The 16,941-nt window shown below is 40.1% G+C and overlaps 2 protein-coding genes across 3 annotated transcripts in view; one reads left to right on the forward strand and one right to left on the reverse strand.

Moving 5' to 3' along the window:
* The window catches only part of ALG9 (ALG9 alpha-1,2-mannosyltransferase), a 72,795-nt gene extending 55,886 nt beyond the window's left edge, over positions 1-16,909 (forward strand). For both annotated transcript variants that reach the window (XR_009962827.1, XR_009962826.1), the window contains 2 exons: positions 8,818-9,010; positions 16,840-16,909. The gene's annotated coding sequence lies outside the window, so the exon portion shown is untranslated. The remainder of the gene's footprint in view (positions 1-8,817; positions 9,011-16,839) is intronic.
* The window catches only part of SIK2 (salt inducible kinase 2), a 45,851-nt gene that overhangs the window by 7,237 nt on the left and 21,673 nt on the right, over positions 1-16,941 (reverse strand). The window contains exons 5-10 of the mRNA XM_062608663.1: positions 11,166-11,290; positions 8,930-9,053; positions 6,726-6,946; positions 5,971-6,123; positions 3,423-3,587; positions 59-287 (exon numbers count right to left, since the gene is read on the reverse strand). Coding sequence (XP_062464647.1) covers positions 59-287; positions 3,423-3,587; positions 5,971-6,123; positions 6,726-6,946; positions 8,930-9,053; positions 11,166-11,290 — 1,017 coding nt within the window. The remainder of the gene's footprint in view (positions 1-58; positions 288-3,422; positions 3,588-5,970; positions 6,124-6,725; positions 6,947-8,929; positions 9,054-11,165; positions 11,291-16,941) is intronic.

The following is a 16,941-nucleotide window of genomic DNA, read 5'->3' on the forward strand; positions in this document are numbered from 1 at the left end:
TAGATTGAGTGCTGGGAGCAGGAAATGAGGTTTGAGATGTCCGTGCTAACTTCTGTACCTGTGCCTGGCATCATCACCAGCTGGTTGGTAACTTCTGCCAGAGTGTGACGTCGCTTCCCACAGCGAGCTGCTTGTAGGGCTGCAAATGACTGTGCAGGGTCATCTTCCGACTCGCCTTCTGTCTCTATTCCTTCATCAATAGAAGTTTCCATCATGCTGGTAGGTAACGATTGGCATCCTTTCCTAATCGTCACGGGAGGTACAGGATCCAGTAGGCAGCCATTTACCTAAATGGTACAGGGAAAAGATGTACAATTTTCAATGACATACACAGAACATTACCTCCAAGTGCTAGAAATCTCTGCCTGTCATATAGACTGAAGGCAGCCTGGGTATTTAAAATGTGTAAACCTCCCTATAAGCTACCGAGTTGAGTAAGACTTGTTAAGAATTGAATGTGACAGGCAATTCCCTCCAGGTAGGCTCACCACTGACATCTTAGTATTCAACTCCCTAAATGTAAGCACTTTCATTTCCACAGTATTATGTTCTCTTTGTGGTGTTTGTGTGGTTTTGTTTGTTTGGGGCTTTTTTAAAGAGTTATTAAAAACCTTTGCCAGCTTAGTCACAAACATGTAATATTTATGGAGTGCACAATATTGCTGTTTCCCCTTACTATACCTAATGCGCTCCTTTATCATGCTTAGATAAGCACTAAGAAAAAATAGTAGTGTATTTAATTCTGCAGTATCCTTGCAGAGCTGCAAAGATTTTTTCCACAATAATACAATAAATGCACCCTTTCCAGCAAAAGTCCATTTGGTTCATGGCGCTCCTCTGCAAACAGAAGTTGCCTGGAAAGGATGTGGAATCCCCCTCCTTGGATTCAGTCAAACTTATACAGCACTAAGCAACCTCACCTAGCTTTGAAGTTAGATGTGCTTTTAGCAGAAGGTTGAATTACAGGTCCTTTAGGAGGTACCTTTCCAACCTAAAATACTTCTAGGACTTTAATTCTCTTTTTATTCTCCAAATACTTCAGTTTGTCCTGAACGTTTCTGTACTTTAATTACTTATTTGCCATATACAACTATATGTTTCGAGGTTTTGAGGACTGTGGCCTGCATGTGGTGCCGTTTTGGGGTGGGTATTGTCTTCTGGAATACCTTAGAAGCTCTAATTAGTTTCTCATTGGACAAGTCACTCCTAAGGTTTTGGTAGGATCAGGTTGGGTAAAATATGGACAAAACAACACATTTAGCATAAAACCTGACACTGTTACAGCTACTGGTAGTACTCTAGGAAAATATTTAAAGCAGTATTAAAAAATAGCTATAAAAATTTTTGAGCATCAGTAAAATGATGATGCTTGCACAGGAAAATTCTGGATCTCCTGCCTCTATTTTAATTTAATGGATTGTATCTTTAAGCTTAATTTCTTGTACACATTACTTTCCACTTGTGACTTTCCCATTCAAATGCCTTCTACTGATCCAGCAGCAAAAGCACCAGAAAGGATTTTTAGTGAACTGCTGGAAAGGCAAGAGAGAAGCAATACCATGTGAGCAGTTGGCTCTCTGCAGTTTACCATAGCATACAGATCAGAACTTGGAAGCCTTTGTTCTGTAGTACTTAAGACACCGAATATTCCTGAGTCACTTTGACACCTTACAGTAGCAACCATTTGTTGATTACTCTGGCCAAACTGCATCTATAAAAGTAAAAGGGGATGCAAAATAAAGTGTCAAATGTTAATTTCCAAATGTCTTTGAATGGTTTTTTGCTTTGTAGCTCCAAGAGACCACACAAGGAGTTACTTAAAACAGCGATGAGAACCAGGGCCATGCTCCTAGTGTTGGTAACTAACCAGTGAGTGAGCAGTAAAAGCTTCAAAGTGGCAAGTGTGAAATCAAGCCCCTAGCTGGCACCAAGCAAACCATAATATGCTGAAATTAACAGTTATAATGTCATGTCATATGGGAGAAAATACCAAAAGTTTAATGCGAATAGTAATGTAGTTCACAAACGTAGTTATTTTAAGCTATTTCCCCTTCCTCACAAAAGCTCTTAACTACTAACTCCCATGTATTACACTTAGTCTTAGCTACCCTGCAGAGTATTCAGAGTTGAATGGCAAAATGGATCAGACTACAGCTTGCTTCAGAGACTTGAGCTGTAACCCACATTGTAGGGCTGTGAAGCCGTCATATCCTATTAGAGTTCAGTTAAGTCTGTTAACTGTGGAGGTGTGGAAAGCCTACACAAAGTCTTCCAGTCTGATTACAGGAAACAAAACCCATTAGATGGAGCTGCTATTTTACTTGGTCTCCAGTGAAGGTTTTACAGGCGCTTCTAGTTACAGAAATGGCCTAGCTGAGAACTCCTACAGCCTATTTGAAATGCTGCAGTTTTAATAGTTTGACAGTCAGAAGGTCCTGCTGGCTATTTACTATTCAGCATAAAAATTAATAAAACTGTATCACTTTTGGCTGGCTTATTATGGAATTGGCAGAGATATGGAATTTTAAGTGCATGGTATTTTAATTGCTTTAATTAGCAATGGAAGCTTCCACTTAAGGTTCCATTATGCCTTCCTGTTCTCATCTGTCTGAACTTTTGGATAATTTAGTATAGATAACCAGCAGTGAACCATTTGTATTAGAAGCTGTATATGAGGAATCTTCAGGGCCCTTAAAAATCCATGAGAAGAAATAAAACCCAACCACTAGGTTGATTCTTCTTTTGCAAATGACAGTGTGGTAACATTGCAATGTAAGCAAAGAATACAATAGGCAGGTTAATGATCAGAAAAAGTCACAGCTGTTGAAAGTTATATGCAAGAGAGAAATAGGAAAAGAATCTTGGAATACTTAGGACTCTGACACTAAGAGAGTATTTTAATTTAGGCAAACCAGCACAGTGTGTTCTGTCCAGCTAGTACAAGAAATGTGTTTAGTACGGTCAAGTATGCAGATATGAAAGGTCTTTGTATTTGACTTGCTGTCTACCCTGAGAGTTTACCCAGGAATTAACCAGCAAGAGTTTTGTGGACAGCCAGTGCTTGAAAGTGCCTTGAGCAGATTGAGAACATTGGGTCTTTGAGGAAAAGGCTACTGAAAAGAGAGAAGCAGCAGGGTTCTCCAGTTCAGCTGCCCACAACCGTCAAGATACTCGAGGTATACTAAGGTCAATTAAGTGCCATTAGCTTGGATTAGCAAATCCTCTGGCCCTGATTCTGCAGTGCTTTGTTCTAGGATGATGAACTCTGAACTCTGTCAGAAGGAACTGATCTTCCATCAATTACTGAAAAGCTACAGCTACTACTACTACCTGTGCTTTTACTGGGCAGTAATTTAAAGGGCAACAATCTTTTTTAGTCTCAATGATTTCTGACAAAACACTAGGGTGATTTTAAGCTGTACCTTTGGTGTCTCAACTCTTTCTTCCTCCATAAATGCTGTGTCTCCCTGGCAGCTGGATGGAGGGAATGAAAAGGCTTCTGCTCCTGAAGCTGAGGGAAGGCCTGGAGACTGCAACAACCTTGCATTTTGTGAATGCAAGTTAACAGAGGGTACCACAGCTTGTGCCTGGAAATGATTTTAAGAAATCCAAAACCAGAACGATTTTAGGTAGAAAACAGCATACAAGGTCACAAATTAAAAATATACAGTAAGTAGACCGTTTCCAAAGAAGAAGTATAAGGCTTATTTCCATGTTCTTGATGAATTACCTTCTTAGTCTTTAGACTTTAGAAAAAGCACCACCCCCTGCAAAACACACAAATGCCAAACCCCAAACGTCATTAAGCGAGCTACTTATTGAAGCTGAGCACTTATGAGTAGTAAAGACAGTGTTATGGATCCTCTGGTGCCCTCCAACTTCTGAAATACTAGAAATGCTTCTTATACTCAGTACACAATCTGTTAATATTACCTAGTTTCGGTGACTATTCTAACATGCCTGTAGGAAAAAGTATGAGAAAGAATGGAGCAGACTGGATCTGAAAGAAGATACTTTAAAAGAGGGAGCACTGTTGAAGGGAGAGATGTGCCTCAGGGAAGGCAAGCATTGCACAGTTAGGAAAACAGTGGCTTTCACTGTTTTTTAACCTTAATTTCCTGAAGTGCAGCATGCATGCAACTTGTCTGTCCAAAAGGAAATAAGTAGCCTTATACAGGAGCCTGTGGTGCCACCATGTGTGAAAGCAAATTATCTTGTTAGGATAACTGCAAGATTGCTTGCAGTCCTAAGGAAAATGTGGTAATATGGCTATAAAATACAGGAATTTAGTACAGTAAGAAACTACCTTCTAGGAGGTTGTTTTTCTTCCTCCTTGTTTATGTGTCTCCACCTGCTTTTAATGAACCTTATGATTAATAATCTATCCTTAGAACTACTATCTAAGAAAATAGCTGGTTTTTATCTTTGTCAGCCATTTTATTCCTGGACCTGTGTTTTCACAGCTGAAGCGATTTGGCTTTCGTTTCACCAGAACCCAAAACCAAATAGTGTCTTGCCATCTCAAGTGAAAAGGAGCAGCATGGTTGTGATTTCTCCTGGCAATGATCTGGGCACTTGTTCTATACAGCAGTAATAGAGTACCTAGCAGGCTGTGAACTTGAAAGACTGCTTACTAGAGACCACAATAAATCTGAGTCATCTTAGGCCAAGTCTTTCATGTTTCCAGCTATGTATTAATAGAAATCAAAAGCTGTATTTTTCTGTGTATCTTAATGAAACAAAAGAACATGTGAAAAAAAATAATCTGAGAATTATTGGAGTAAGACATGATAAACTGTATATGACCTTTCTTTCTGAAGGGGAAAAGTAGACTGAATAGCTCTGGAGCCTGTGCTCAATCCGGCAGTGTAATCAGCGAGGATACTAAATAGACAGTCTTCTGCAATACGAGGGCTGGTACCAGATGTAAGGAGCACCCAGAATTGCTCTGGATAAAATAAATGTAACATCCTTAAGTCTTAAAATACATGAGTCATCGCCTTGGCTCTATGCACATAGAGGTTTTGCAGCCATGCTGTGAAGCCTCCCATGAAATTGGAGTGTTGCTGGGTCACAGGAGAAAAAGTGGTGCAAACCTTAAGAGAAAGTACATCATTTAGGAACAGATCTGAGACTTGAGCCATTAAGACTCTCATGATAATGATATTTTAATCAGGTACTTAAGATATTACAGTGAATTGGCATCTTAACCTGATAGGTTGTTTGAAATATTTTCTTTTGGATGCCTCTTATTCTTTGCCACACTTCATTTCATGGGAGTCAGTGCATCTAGAGAACAGCAGGGGAGAAAGTAATTGTATTTTCAACGGGTCCCTTTAGAGTGACTATGTTTATGACACAAAGTAGAGCCTGCATGCTTTTAGCCCCCATGCTAGCACAGCTCTCCATAAATTCAACAGCTTGTTTGTCAATCACACTGAAGATACTCTAAGTGTTGTACAGTCTCCAGAAATGGTATTTCTCTAACATTTTAACCCATGACTGCCCAGCAATAGGCTCAAAATTCTCAGAAATGGAAGTGTTCCAATTAGAAGCACAAGCACAAGTACTGAACCTGGGAATTAAGGTTAAACCAAGTGGATACCCAAAAAGCTAAACCCATAGTTTGATTCTGGACTTAAAAATACAGTTAAGTTCCATTTCTCATTTAAAAGTTCATCAGTTCTCTCAGACCTCCTTTCTGCTCCCTGCCCCACCCCAGGGTGGGGAGGAGGCTGCAGCAGCAGCTGTAGGAGGCATGCCAAACAACTGATGATGATTTGTCATCAAACAGCTCTGACAGGAGGTAGATCCAAAAAAGTCTTTACAAAACCATACTGTGAGTCTGCATACTATAGAAACCAGAAAACAGCAATGGATTCCAAGTGAATCTATGTAGAAACACCCTTTTGAAAAAGAAGGGTGTCTTGCACAGCCTTAAACCCATCTCTGCTAGTAATGAGACCTTACCTTGGCTACTGTCTGTTCAGCAATTGTGCTTGGCCGACGCTGACGAGCATCAACTCTCTGTTCCACAGGGAAGCTACTCCGATGGGATTTGAGTCTTTCCACTAACAAGTAATAAATAGCAGCAAAGTGGTTATAACTCTTGTTCTGCAGAGACTGAAAAAGAGAAGCACAAAAGTGTGAGTACAGCCAAATGTATTATCATTTATATTCTATGAGACCAGGCAGAAGACAGAATTGCAGGGGGGTGTGTGATGAACAGAGGCTATTTAAGAGGCAGTGGGGTGAGCAAATCTTCTCAACTGAGAAAGTTGTTTCAAACCAGAGTGCCATGTCAAAGAAAAGCATCAACCATCATTTAGTGGCAAGCCAGCATAAGGTACACAGGTGAAGTTGTCTGTGGGCCCACTGCACAATGTTTGCATAACACAGAAGCCTCCTCTCTGCTAGGGATTATTTTTTAGTAAGCTTTCTGGAGGGATGTCTCTCCTCTTTCTGATTAGCTTGCTGGCACAGGCAGCAGTAGGACAGAAGGGCAGCAGCACAGCATGTTTAAAATGTTTGCCCTTACTAGGGTCTCACCAAGTAAAATATAGCTCCGGTTTTGGCATTTTGTCCCGTTTCACCCCCCCCCCCCCCTTACCACCAACTGTTGAAACAAAGAATGTTGCAAGCAACTCAAGTACTAAATTCTAGTGACAAAAACAAACCAGGAAACCTTCCACCTAGGGACAAGTATCTGTTTGAGTCTACTTTACCTCAACAGTTTTCTGTTGGTCTATTCCAAGGCTGTGCATTAGCCGTAAGACCTGTTCATTATACTCTCCAACGGAAGGCTCGTTCTCCTCTCCTGGTGGATAAAGAATAGGTCTTTGTGCAGGAACTTCTATAAGCATCCACTTATGCTCCTTAATCTGAGCAATAGTTAACCGTTTGGATGGGTCTAGGACCAACATTCTTCTAATCAGATGTTCACACTCTGTTAGGAAAAAAAGAAAATTACCAACGTGCTCCCAGAACAGCATGACAAGAGGAAACTGCCTTACTTCTGCCTGACTTCTCTGCTAAACACATTTCCTTAAAACAGCCTCTCAAAACAAGGTTAAAAGTCACATTAAGAAGGACAAAACCCCAACTTCTTTAAATGCATGATATGGCTAACAGTGCCATTTCTCCTACACAGCTTCCACATGACAGTAATGGTAATATTTTATGCCTCTTTGAAGCTGCTTGTGCTGTTCTTAGTACAGAGCTACCATAAACCAATAAAGCTTCAAATAATCTCTGTGAAGCGTGGTGGGGACTACTTAGCATCCTTCTCCAGCAGTCTGACCTAGCTTGTCCAGGCTTATAAAACAAGGGATTGGCAAAACTAGGGTTTGTCTGAAGTTATTTAATTCCACCCTAGTGGTTACAAAAGCAAAGGTAAAAATAATGTCCCTGTGGCTGTGAATAATAGCTGGTGGATCTTCAGGCTTATCTGTTTTAATTCTAGGACCAAAGTACAATCAGTAGCTTTAGGTGCCAGAATAATTCTAAACACACCAAACCATTGCTGCTTTCTGCTACCACATGCTGGGCAGCACTAAAACCATACATTTTTCTTCAGATCTCAGTTGTTTTTTTGGAAGATGAGGGCATGACAGATGAACATGCAGTTTGTATGTGATAGGAGGTCAATGGAAGTTCCTTTAAGGGAGTTTATCAATCTGCCATGCATTTCTAGCTGACAGTGATACTGCTACAGTACAGTAGTTACAAGTCAGTCCATTCAGGTAGTTATAACAAGTAGTTTACAGAGAGATTTCTGGCTATTTATTCCTGTTTCTCTCTCCTGTTTTCACACCCTTCCCCACTCCCTGCATCACCATGTGATCAGCAAGGGGAACGCAGACAGCCTGTGAAACAGCTGATCTACACTGCAGGCACAGCAATGACTGCAACTCATACAAAGATACCTGGATCTAGCTTGCATACCCATGTCAGCAAAGTCACAGAAACACAATACAGTTCAGCACTGGCCACAAATGTGCCTAGGATGCTGAAGGGTTGCCTTGATTCCATAACGGCATTGCTAAAAGCAACCAAATGCACTATAGCTACACAGCAGTGGTTGTTTTCCAAGGTGGTATGCAGGAGTACATGCCACCAGAAGGAAAATAGGGAAGACCGTAATGTTTTATACTACAGAACCCTTAACAACAGGGCTGAAGAAACATATTTTTAATTCACTTTGAAGAAAAGCACAGAAGTAGCATATCAAAAGAGGATCTGATTCAGGGAGATTGTTTTGAAGTAATTTGGTTTAGAGACCCTTTAATACAGGGAAGCTGAAGGACACCATCAAAGTGGTGAAAAATGCCCCCACTTGTTCTTATCTGAACAGGCATGAGAGAAAGTGAAACTCCATAGATAGGGCAACTAAATGAGGGAGAGATCTGTCAAATATAAAGTGCCAGATACATGACAGTGAGATCCTGGCATATGAACTGGTTGTGCACGTTTTGCTTTTGTTTAGCAGACACTGTCAAAAAGCAGGAAACACCCAATACACAACTGAGGTTTTACAGCAATCCTACTCTCAGCATATTGTCTTTCCACATTGAAATGTCTATGGCATTGTAGGACAAAAGCTAATGGCTACACACAGATCTGCCTTTCCCCCACATCCCTGTATTTCTGTTCACAGTAGGATGAGATTTCCTCCAGCTTCCATTTAAACTCTCTCTGCCTGTGGGTACAGCCACACTGCAATCTCCAAACCTTGAGCAGGGAAATATGTGTTGATTTGCCTACTAGCAGGCTAACTGCAAAGGCTCACCTAGGCTTATTTGTGTTTCTTTTGAACAGGAACAGTCTGCCATACCATAATCTAGCGTGCAGATGCACCATCTTTTGCTGTATTGCAACAGAGATTATTCTAGAATTTACTCAAGATTTACCACACCAAGAGCATTGTTACCTTCTGACATAAAGTAAGGGATCCTGAACCTTCCTTCAAGAACTCGCTGCCTCAGTATGGGGAGTGTTGGTCCATCAAAAGGTAACGCTCCACAGACCAAAACATAAAGAACTACACCCATGCTCTGTAAGAAAGAGAATATGACTTTCATTTTTCAAGCTACAAGTTAAGTTTGAGGTTGGCTAGCCAAATCCTGTCACAGAAAAAAATCCAACTGTAGTCTACAAAAAGGAGTTGGATTTCCAAAGGTTCCCTAAATATTAAGAACACCCAGCTAACCCAAATGGCTGGTCTTGCAGTACCTTGTGCTGATAAGCAGGTAAGCTGAAGTGTAATGGGTTAGAGACTCTGGCTGCTAGCAGGAAGCTCCACTCAGATGACTGAATGATACCTGAAAAGTGAGTCCCAACTTCAGGTGAGAATGAGAGGTACTTTTTATTAACCTCAGTGTTGCTCAAACAAAACCAAACCTCAGACAGGAGCTTCTTGAAATAAGAAACTGTAACCTTTTACATTTACCAGCTTGCAAAAGCCTGGGCAAGCCCCACAGGTAACTGAACAGTCAGCTTCAGGAGAGCACAGTAATTCTGCACTGCAGTGTGCAGGGCTGAGCATGAGGGATTATTTAATATGAGCCAAAGGAGACAATCTGGGCAAGAGCTCTCCTCCAACTGCCAGACTAACTTTTGAAAGTATGCAAGTTAATTGGCACTGCAAGTGGAAATAGGCTTAAAGTATATGCCAGAAAAATACAGTACACTAGATGAAACAACCGCACCAGACCCTCGTGCCAATCAGGTGGCATAAGATAGCCACAGCACTGGATTTCTCAAGGGGAAAAAAGAAAGTGGTCACTTAAAACTTCGTAAATACAGAGAAGTTTTAAAATGAAAAAAAAATTTAAAAAGTCATTTTTCTTCCTTCCTTAACCTGCCAAAAACTGCGTTGTGGATTGTTGCATTCTTCCTGCAAGCTTCGTACCTTCAGCAGACTTACTCTGTGATTGCATGTTGTAAAGAGATAAAGAATCCTTAAGTCATCTCAGAAGATAAGTAGACTATTATTTTTATGCTAAACAGACATGTGCTTCCCTTCATGGGCAGGCAGATTCTGTTAACGGTTGAGAATGTTATATATTTAAAAGAACATCAGAGATTCACTTGTGATTCAAACAGTGCCTGTGCTACTTGAAACAGCATAGCTGAGGTCTGCTGTATGCTTATTTACCAGTTACTAAAGGTTCAGAAAGACCGTAGCATTTTTTAAATCTAGCTGCATATATATGTGTGTGCATATGATTCATGCCTACACACCATCATATGTACCTAAAAGCACGGTTCTTATTTATACTGTTAATACAATCAGATTAATTTAAATCTGATTAGCAGCTGAAAGGTGACTTTCCATGTTTGTGTAACAGGCTCTGGTCAAAATCTCAGTGCCTGTGTTGTAATGCTGCGTGCAATATTATCACTGCAAACCTGATGCCAGAGCAGGGACTGCCAAATTCAACTGTCTCTGGTTGCTTTTGGATATGAACCTATCATTGCAAGTACCAGAATACTAAAACCAACAACCTCCCCGCCGTCCACCTGAACAAAAAAAAAAAAAATCAATCCCAAACAAAACCAGATTAGGAATGAAAGCCAGTCTCTGAGAATGCACGAAAGGTGCACAGCACTTCTTCAGTTCATTTCAGTCCCTTTCCATTTCATAAGGATGTGGGTTGTGCTCTCTGTCCTCTTCCATTAGAGCAGTATGCATGGAGACACACTGATTCAAAACCATGCAGTTGCCTCAGTAGAAATGTTTGTGACACAAATATGCTTGTTTCCCACTCAAAGAGCAAAGCGGTTGTTCTCTCTCCTGTGTTTCAGTGACTCAGAATCCTTTTAACCTCATGAAGAACTTACAAGCTTACAAATTCAATTCCCACTTAGCACAGAAGATACTAAGAGCACTGAAAAAAGTGAAGTTCATGCCTTCAGTCAGGAGACCTTTTGGAGGAGTTACAGCTTTTCATCTAGTGGCCTAACGTATACCTACAGTGTACATTTAATAGACACCTGGAAAGGTAACTTCATTTCCATTCTATGTTAAGAGGCATTTTATGACACCCAAGAAATAAAGCTGAAGGGAACTGCTCGTCTGCAGCTTAAGAAATATCAGGAATGATTCCTTTGTTCCAGTTTCCTAAAAGTTTATGTGAATTTGGTTAAAAAAAGAATAATGATACCCAGATATCCAGCTGGGGTCCCTCGTATTGCTGTCCTTCAAAGACTTCTGGGGCTGCATACGGCGGGCTTCCACACCATGTTGTCAGAGGCTCACCACTCTTATAGAAATTTCCAAAGCCAAAATCTGTTGAGAAATTAAAGGGAAAGTCATTCCAAACTCCTGCTACATGACAAGGAATAATGACATGCACTAGGCCTTAAAGCCCACTTTCATTCATGAAAGGCTCCATCACAATTTCTTTTACCTGTACTCCCCCTGGAAATATTTATTGGGATGCTGAATGTCCCATACTGCTATTTTCATGACAGCTGTGTAATTCATAAAACACTCTGCAGAACTTCACAACCTGGAGGAGTTTTGAGGAAACTTCTACCAGTTTGCTAAATCCAAGTTTATAAACTGCTATCACTAAAACTCAAATTGACAATCATGCATACATATGAGCTTATTTACTTGCCAAGAGATATCTGAGATTCAGTACTCAATTGGAGATATCCAGAGTTTTTGTTAGGTGCTCTCTAGCCTTGAATACACAACAAATTCTGACAACAAAAGCATCAATGTTGGAGATGGGAGAAAGGAACTCTGCCAAAAGCAACAAGAATGGAAAACAAAGCCTTTTGCTAGGAAGGAAACTCTGCTACTGGAATAGTCTCAGCCCTTTCAATATACAACTGAAATTTACCATCCCACAACTAAGCAGTTCTTTTAAATGTTTCTTTTTATGGCTTAATGTGGGACCAGACATGGGTCCCATAGGACTTTGGTATTAGTCACCATTTGCAATAATCCAATAGTGAAAAGCAAAATGACAGCCACTATTGCATAGAGACAAAGTCAGATAGTCTTTTTTTTAACTTCCCTTGTTGCTGCTCCCCCAGGTTGCCCTTTCCACCTCCCACAGAACAATACAGCAAACAACATTAATGTTGAGGAAGCTCGCTTAATGACTGAACTGAAACCAGCTATTTTCAACATGCAGAGAGTTTCAGGTGGCTGTTACCACTCCCTAGTGCCCATATTCTCCAGTGCCTCGTACATCCTGTCATCATTCTTGCTCCCTTTGCTTGGTTCATACATCATTTTCTTCAGCATTCTTTACTCTTCCTGCAGGCATCCACTGCAGGATACCCATTCTGAATACACTCCTTCCATGACAATCCTCAGTATTTATACACAAGGCTCTTATTCATCAGCCTTTGAATAAAGCCTTTGCAGCAGTGTTTGGATTCACCTGTTCATACCATAAATCAAAACAATCGCTCTGCTGAAGTCTGGTGTTTTCTCATGGAATTCTATGAAACCAGCATTTCTCCCTGTTGCTCCCAGCATTACCACCTTGTACTGCTTAGACCTCTATTCCACTTGTAGTGAAGGCCACCCTGTATGTTCTCTGTGACAACTGCTTGTAATACTAAAGCAACGAAGAAGTTGTCAAGGAGAGAGTTTCTTCTTAAGATAATCATGATTTTGCCCTTGTAGCTAACCAGGCTCCTGCAGAGTAGTACTGCAGGCTGGTGTGACTCAAGGAATCGTGAAAGTCGATAGTGTTGATAAACAGTAATCAGGCCGTTGATTTAGTACTATCAAGCACTGAATACCTCAGAGGCACGTTAATTTAGTGCAACACTGATATCTGGTACACATGGCACGCTCAACAAGTTAAATGTCCAACATAAGCCCAAGGTCTCTGTATTAGCTCAAAGTCAGAAAATCAGATACCTCATCTCGGAGCAATGAACTTTTGAGTTCATTCATAAAGAGGAACCTCATTTGCCTATGTGTAAGAAGGCGCCAATGCCAGAAAGACTATGTGAAGGTCAGAAACATGACAACCATAACAGAGTCATGCTCTCCAAGCACACAATACCCAACAGTTGCATTAACAGTTACGCAATGGCATCCTGGCATGTCACCATACTCTGGAGGTGCAAATGGCCAAGGTCAGCTCAGATTTTAAGTCAACATAGAAAACACATTCGTGCCATCCTTTCATTTCCAACCTCCTTCAGCTGTAGTAACAGAGTGGGGAAAGAACAAAATCTTCTACCAAAAACTCCCCCAATCACTGTATGTCACCTGCCTTTTTCCTATCACAGCTGGACTTGTTGTGAGGGATTTTTTGTTCTCTTTGAGGTTTTTCTTCACATGTAATTGGGTTGGCAACCCTGACAATACTTCAGGAGACATGAAGCAACTACTTCTCTCAGAAGCATTTTGCCATCTGTGTAGGTATCATTAAATCTGATCTCTCATTTAGTTTAAATTTGTCAGATTTTCAACATCCTCTTAGTACTGCAGATAAATATCAATATCTGTGAACAGCAGCTTCTACTCAGATGCCACCCACATAAATCTTTGTCTCAGATTCACAAGTCCATGTACATATATTTGTAAGCACAGCTATAGAAAGCATGACCTGCTTGGAAGTTCACAAGATGTCAATTCCTAAGAAAGTGAAACTATCCAGAGTAAAGTTAGTGATTTGGTGAGCATGAACACATGGAAACCACTTCACAAAGAAATGTGAACAAATCTGAACAGCAAAAGACAGAACAGTCTTGAAGCATGACTGATGAATGTAGTAGAAAGTTCAGGTTTATGCCACAATTAGGATTTATGTTTTTTTTTTTGTTTGTGTGTTTTTTAGTATTATCTTTACAGGCTTAATTTCCTAACACATAGTAGTTTTAATTATGGTTACCAAAAGTAGCTCAAGAGCAAAGACATTTTGGAACTGAATGGCATCATCCCTGCAAGGCTGTTCCCTATCTGAGCAATAGAATTACAGAACTTACACTGTTGAGACAATGCTTGACTGGAACAGCAATTGGCTTGCATCTGATGGTCTTGTGACACCATAGATGATCAAGTTTTATTAGGCAAATCCACAAATGAAAGGCCTCTACATTGATACTAGAAGCAGCAGCCAAGGATGCACTCTGCATAAGCACTAATACAACAATATCAGCTGCTGGGGTTTTGGGGTAGGGACAAGCACGAAGGGGATACACTGCAGAAAATGGTATACTCTTCCTGTCATTGCTAGGTGGATCAGTACAGAATTCCTCATGAGTCTGTGTGCCTTGTCTAGGAGTATGTATCTTATAAACTTGGAAAACAATTCCTTTATTCTGCCTTTAATCTGCAATTCTACAACATTAATTTCTTCCCTTTTATATGGGTAAGGAACACCAGGATCTTTCAGTTATGAACTTCTGCGGAAAAAAATAGCATGCATTGACGATACAAAGCACAGGAAGAGCCAGATACCTCCTAATTGATACTGGACTTTTTCATGTCACATAGGACTTAAAAACAGTGTTGCACATTTCAGCAACCTGCTCTCACCTTCAGAAAACAAAGTATATTCTATTGTTGGAATAATTATCTGTGTTGGGAGATCAGCATTATTTGTTAGGGTACATAAATTATTACGGTTACCTTTTATTGTTTCCATTACGGTTTCCACAATTTAACCTTCAAAGCACATTAAATCACTTTTTAAGAACTCAAGAATTCATAACACCCACAAAAACCATTTCAAAGAAAAAGTTCAGGATTTAGGTAGGATACAGGATGCTTGGTCCATTGGGCTTCCTCAATCTTTAATTATCACACTGTCAATTTAGTTGTCCCACTTTTTGGAGTGTTAGAATGGCCAGGATTCAATTAAGCACAAAACAATCACCAGTCTCCCATTCTCTCCCCCCTTTCACCTTGTTTCTACTTTGCAATTGGTGATCTACCGTAATCACTCTAGATCAAAGGTAATTGTTTTCAACCTAAGAACACTGTTAAGATTTCTCATTCCGGAGAAACAGATTTTAAGACCATTACTGATGTTTAAGGGAAAAATGTGCCAGCCCTCAAAAAAACCATACTCCAGCCACAGAATTCTGAAAGGCCCGAAATTGGACTCATTACCAGAGGACTGAGATTATATAATGCAGTGATCATCTTAACATTTGCCTGAATCTGCACATTAAAAAAATACGACCATTTGCAGCATTGTGTTCAGTTGAATAAACTCTGTGTTTGTGCAATCTGCAAATATTGGCTCTCAACATTTGTGGTATTTTCTTTCTCAATCTCATTACCCCCTTTAGAATAATCTTAATTTTAGAAGGTATAATTTTTTGAACATACATCATTTAAATGGAATCTGCTTTCCTGTTAAAAATGGAAAGAGACTAAGATTTCAGACCCGTTTGCAATTTGAGAAATGGAAGCTCCCTGCCAGAGCTACTACAACTTTTGCTGTACATCTAGCAATGTGAGGTAGTCTCCAATTTGTACCTCTAAAAATCCTTTAGAAGGGATACTAGCTTCAGAGCTGTAATTAATCCATTCTTCTAAAATTACCAACAGAATTCAATCTGCCTGGCTTCATAGAGCCTTAGGGATCTTTTGTCATAATAGTAAAGTGAGCAAAGGACATTATCAGGAGAGAGGTTACTGATAAAGGAAAGGTACGAGTGTGTTAGAAACAAACCTGACCCACTTCATGAACTGAATGCTGATCAGCCAGTTCTGACGTCAATGCATATTTTACTGTCCACCAGCAAGACAAACCAGCACTACAACCTACTTCAAAATAACAGTCTCTCCTACCTGATCTGGTTCAAACACAGTAGCTTTACCATCAAGATGGCATGATTTCTGCAGACATCTATAAAGTCATTTTAATCTGGCAGTTTTGTGGGGCTGGAAGCATAGGGAAGCTCACTGTCCCATCCGCAGTTCAAAGCTGGATTTAATTTTCCCAAGTGCACAGAAGCTTCACTGTGCAGACAATGAGTGAGTTTTATTTGATGACAGCATAGAACAACAGTGACCGATAACTGAAATCCAGTCCATATGATCCCTTCTAAAAAAAACCAAAAGGATACAGGAACAATTCCAGCTGTCTACAGGGAATAATTTCAAAACAAAGAAGGTTTACCTTGCTAGTGCTAAAAACAAATCTGATGTCAAACCTGATGGAGACTGTCTGGTAGGGCATTCCTTATGTGCTGCCTTCTCAGTGGACACTTTATTTGATTAATACCTTCTTTTATGTTATACATGCTAAAATTTAAGTTAGAGGCTTTTGCTCTGAACTACCTAGTATCTTCTAGAAAGTAACAGTCTATCGAAGCTCTCACCTCAACATCTTTATGCATCTTCTCTTTCTTGTCCTCTTACTAAGAGTGAAAAGAAAGATCCTTTGAATTCTATCTATTCTCTTCCTTATAAAACAGTATTAACACAAAACTATTTCAGTCCAGCCTCCTCTTGTTTAAGCATAAAAGGTGGTAGTCTCATCAGCTGACAGGTTTAGGAAGACTTCTTTTTATTCTGTATTTGACTAAAAAAAATCGTTTTAAACAGTAAAAGCTTCAAGAAAAACCTTAGAAGCATTAGAATGAATCAAGAGGTCCACTGGAAGTTAGGAAGAGCCTGGAATGGCCAGGCATATCTACATGAACTTTATAGCTGCTTGGAGTGATCAGCAAAGGACAGCCCTGTGCATAGTGCTGCGGCCCAATGCAAACACTGACGCTCCAGAGCTTTCTATCAAAAGAATTCATCAGTTACTGTGTTGTTTTTCAATTGCTTCATTAATTCAAATTAGAGTGTAATTCTAGCTCTCAGAGTTGTGATCCTGGCTCCCCTTTGTTCTTCCACAGATTGATAAATGAACCATGAGGAATATGAACCACTGGAAGAGACTGTTCTCAGGGACCTACACAGCACCAGGTAACTCCAAAATCACAGATAAACCGTTCTGT

The sequence above is a fragment of the Pezoporus occidentalis genome, unplaced genomic scaffold (genome assembly GCF_034315485.1).
Source record: "Pezoporus occidentalis ecotype Australia unplaced genomic scaffold, CSIRO_AGI_Poc_V1 ctg130, whole genome shotgun sequence".
NCBI lineage: Eukaryota > Metazoa > Chordata > Aves > Psittaciformes > Psittacidae > Pezoporus > Pezoporus occidentalis.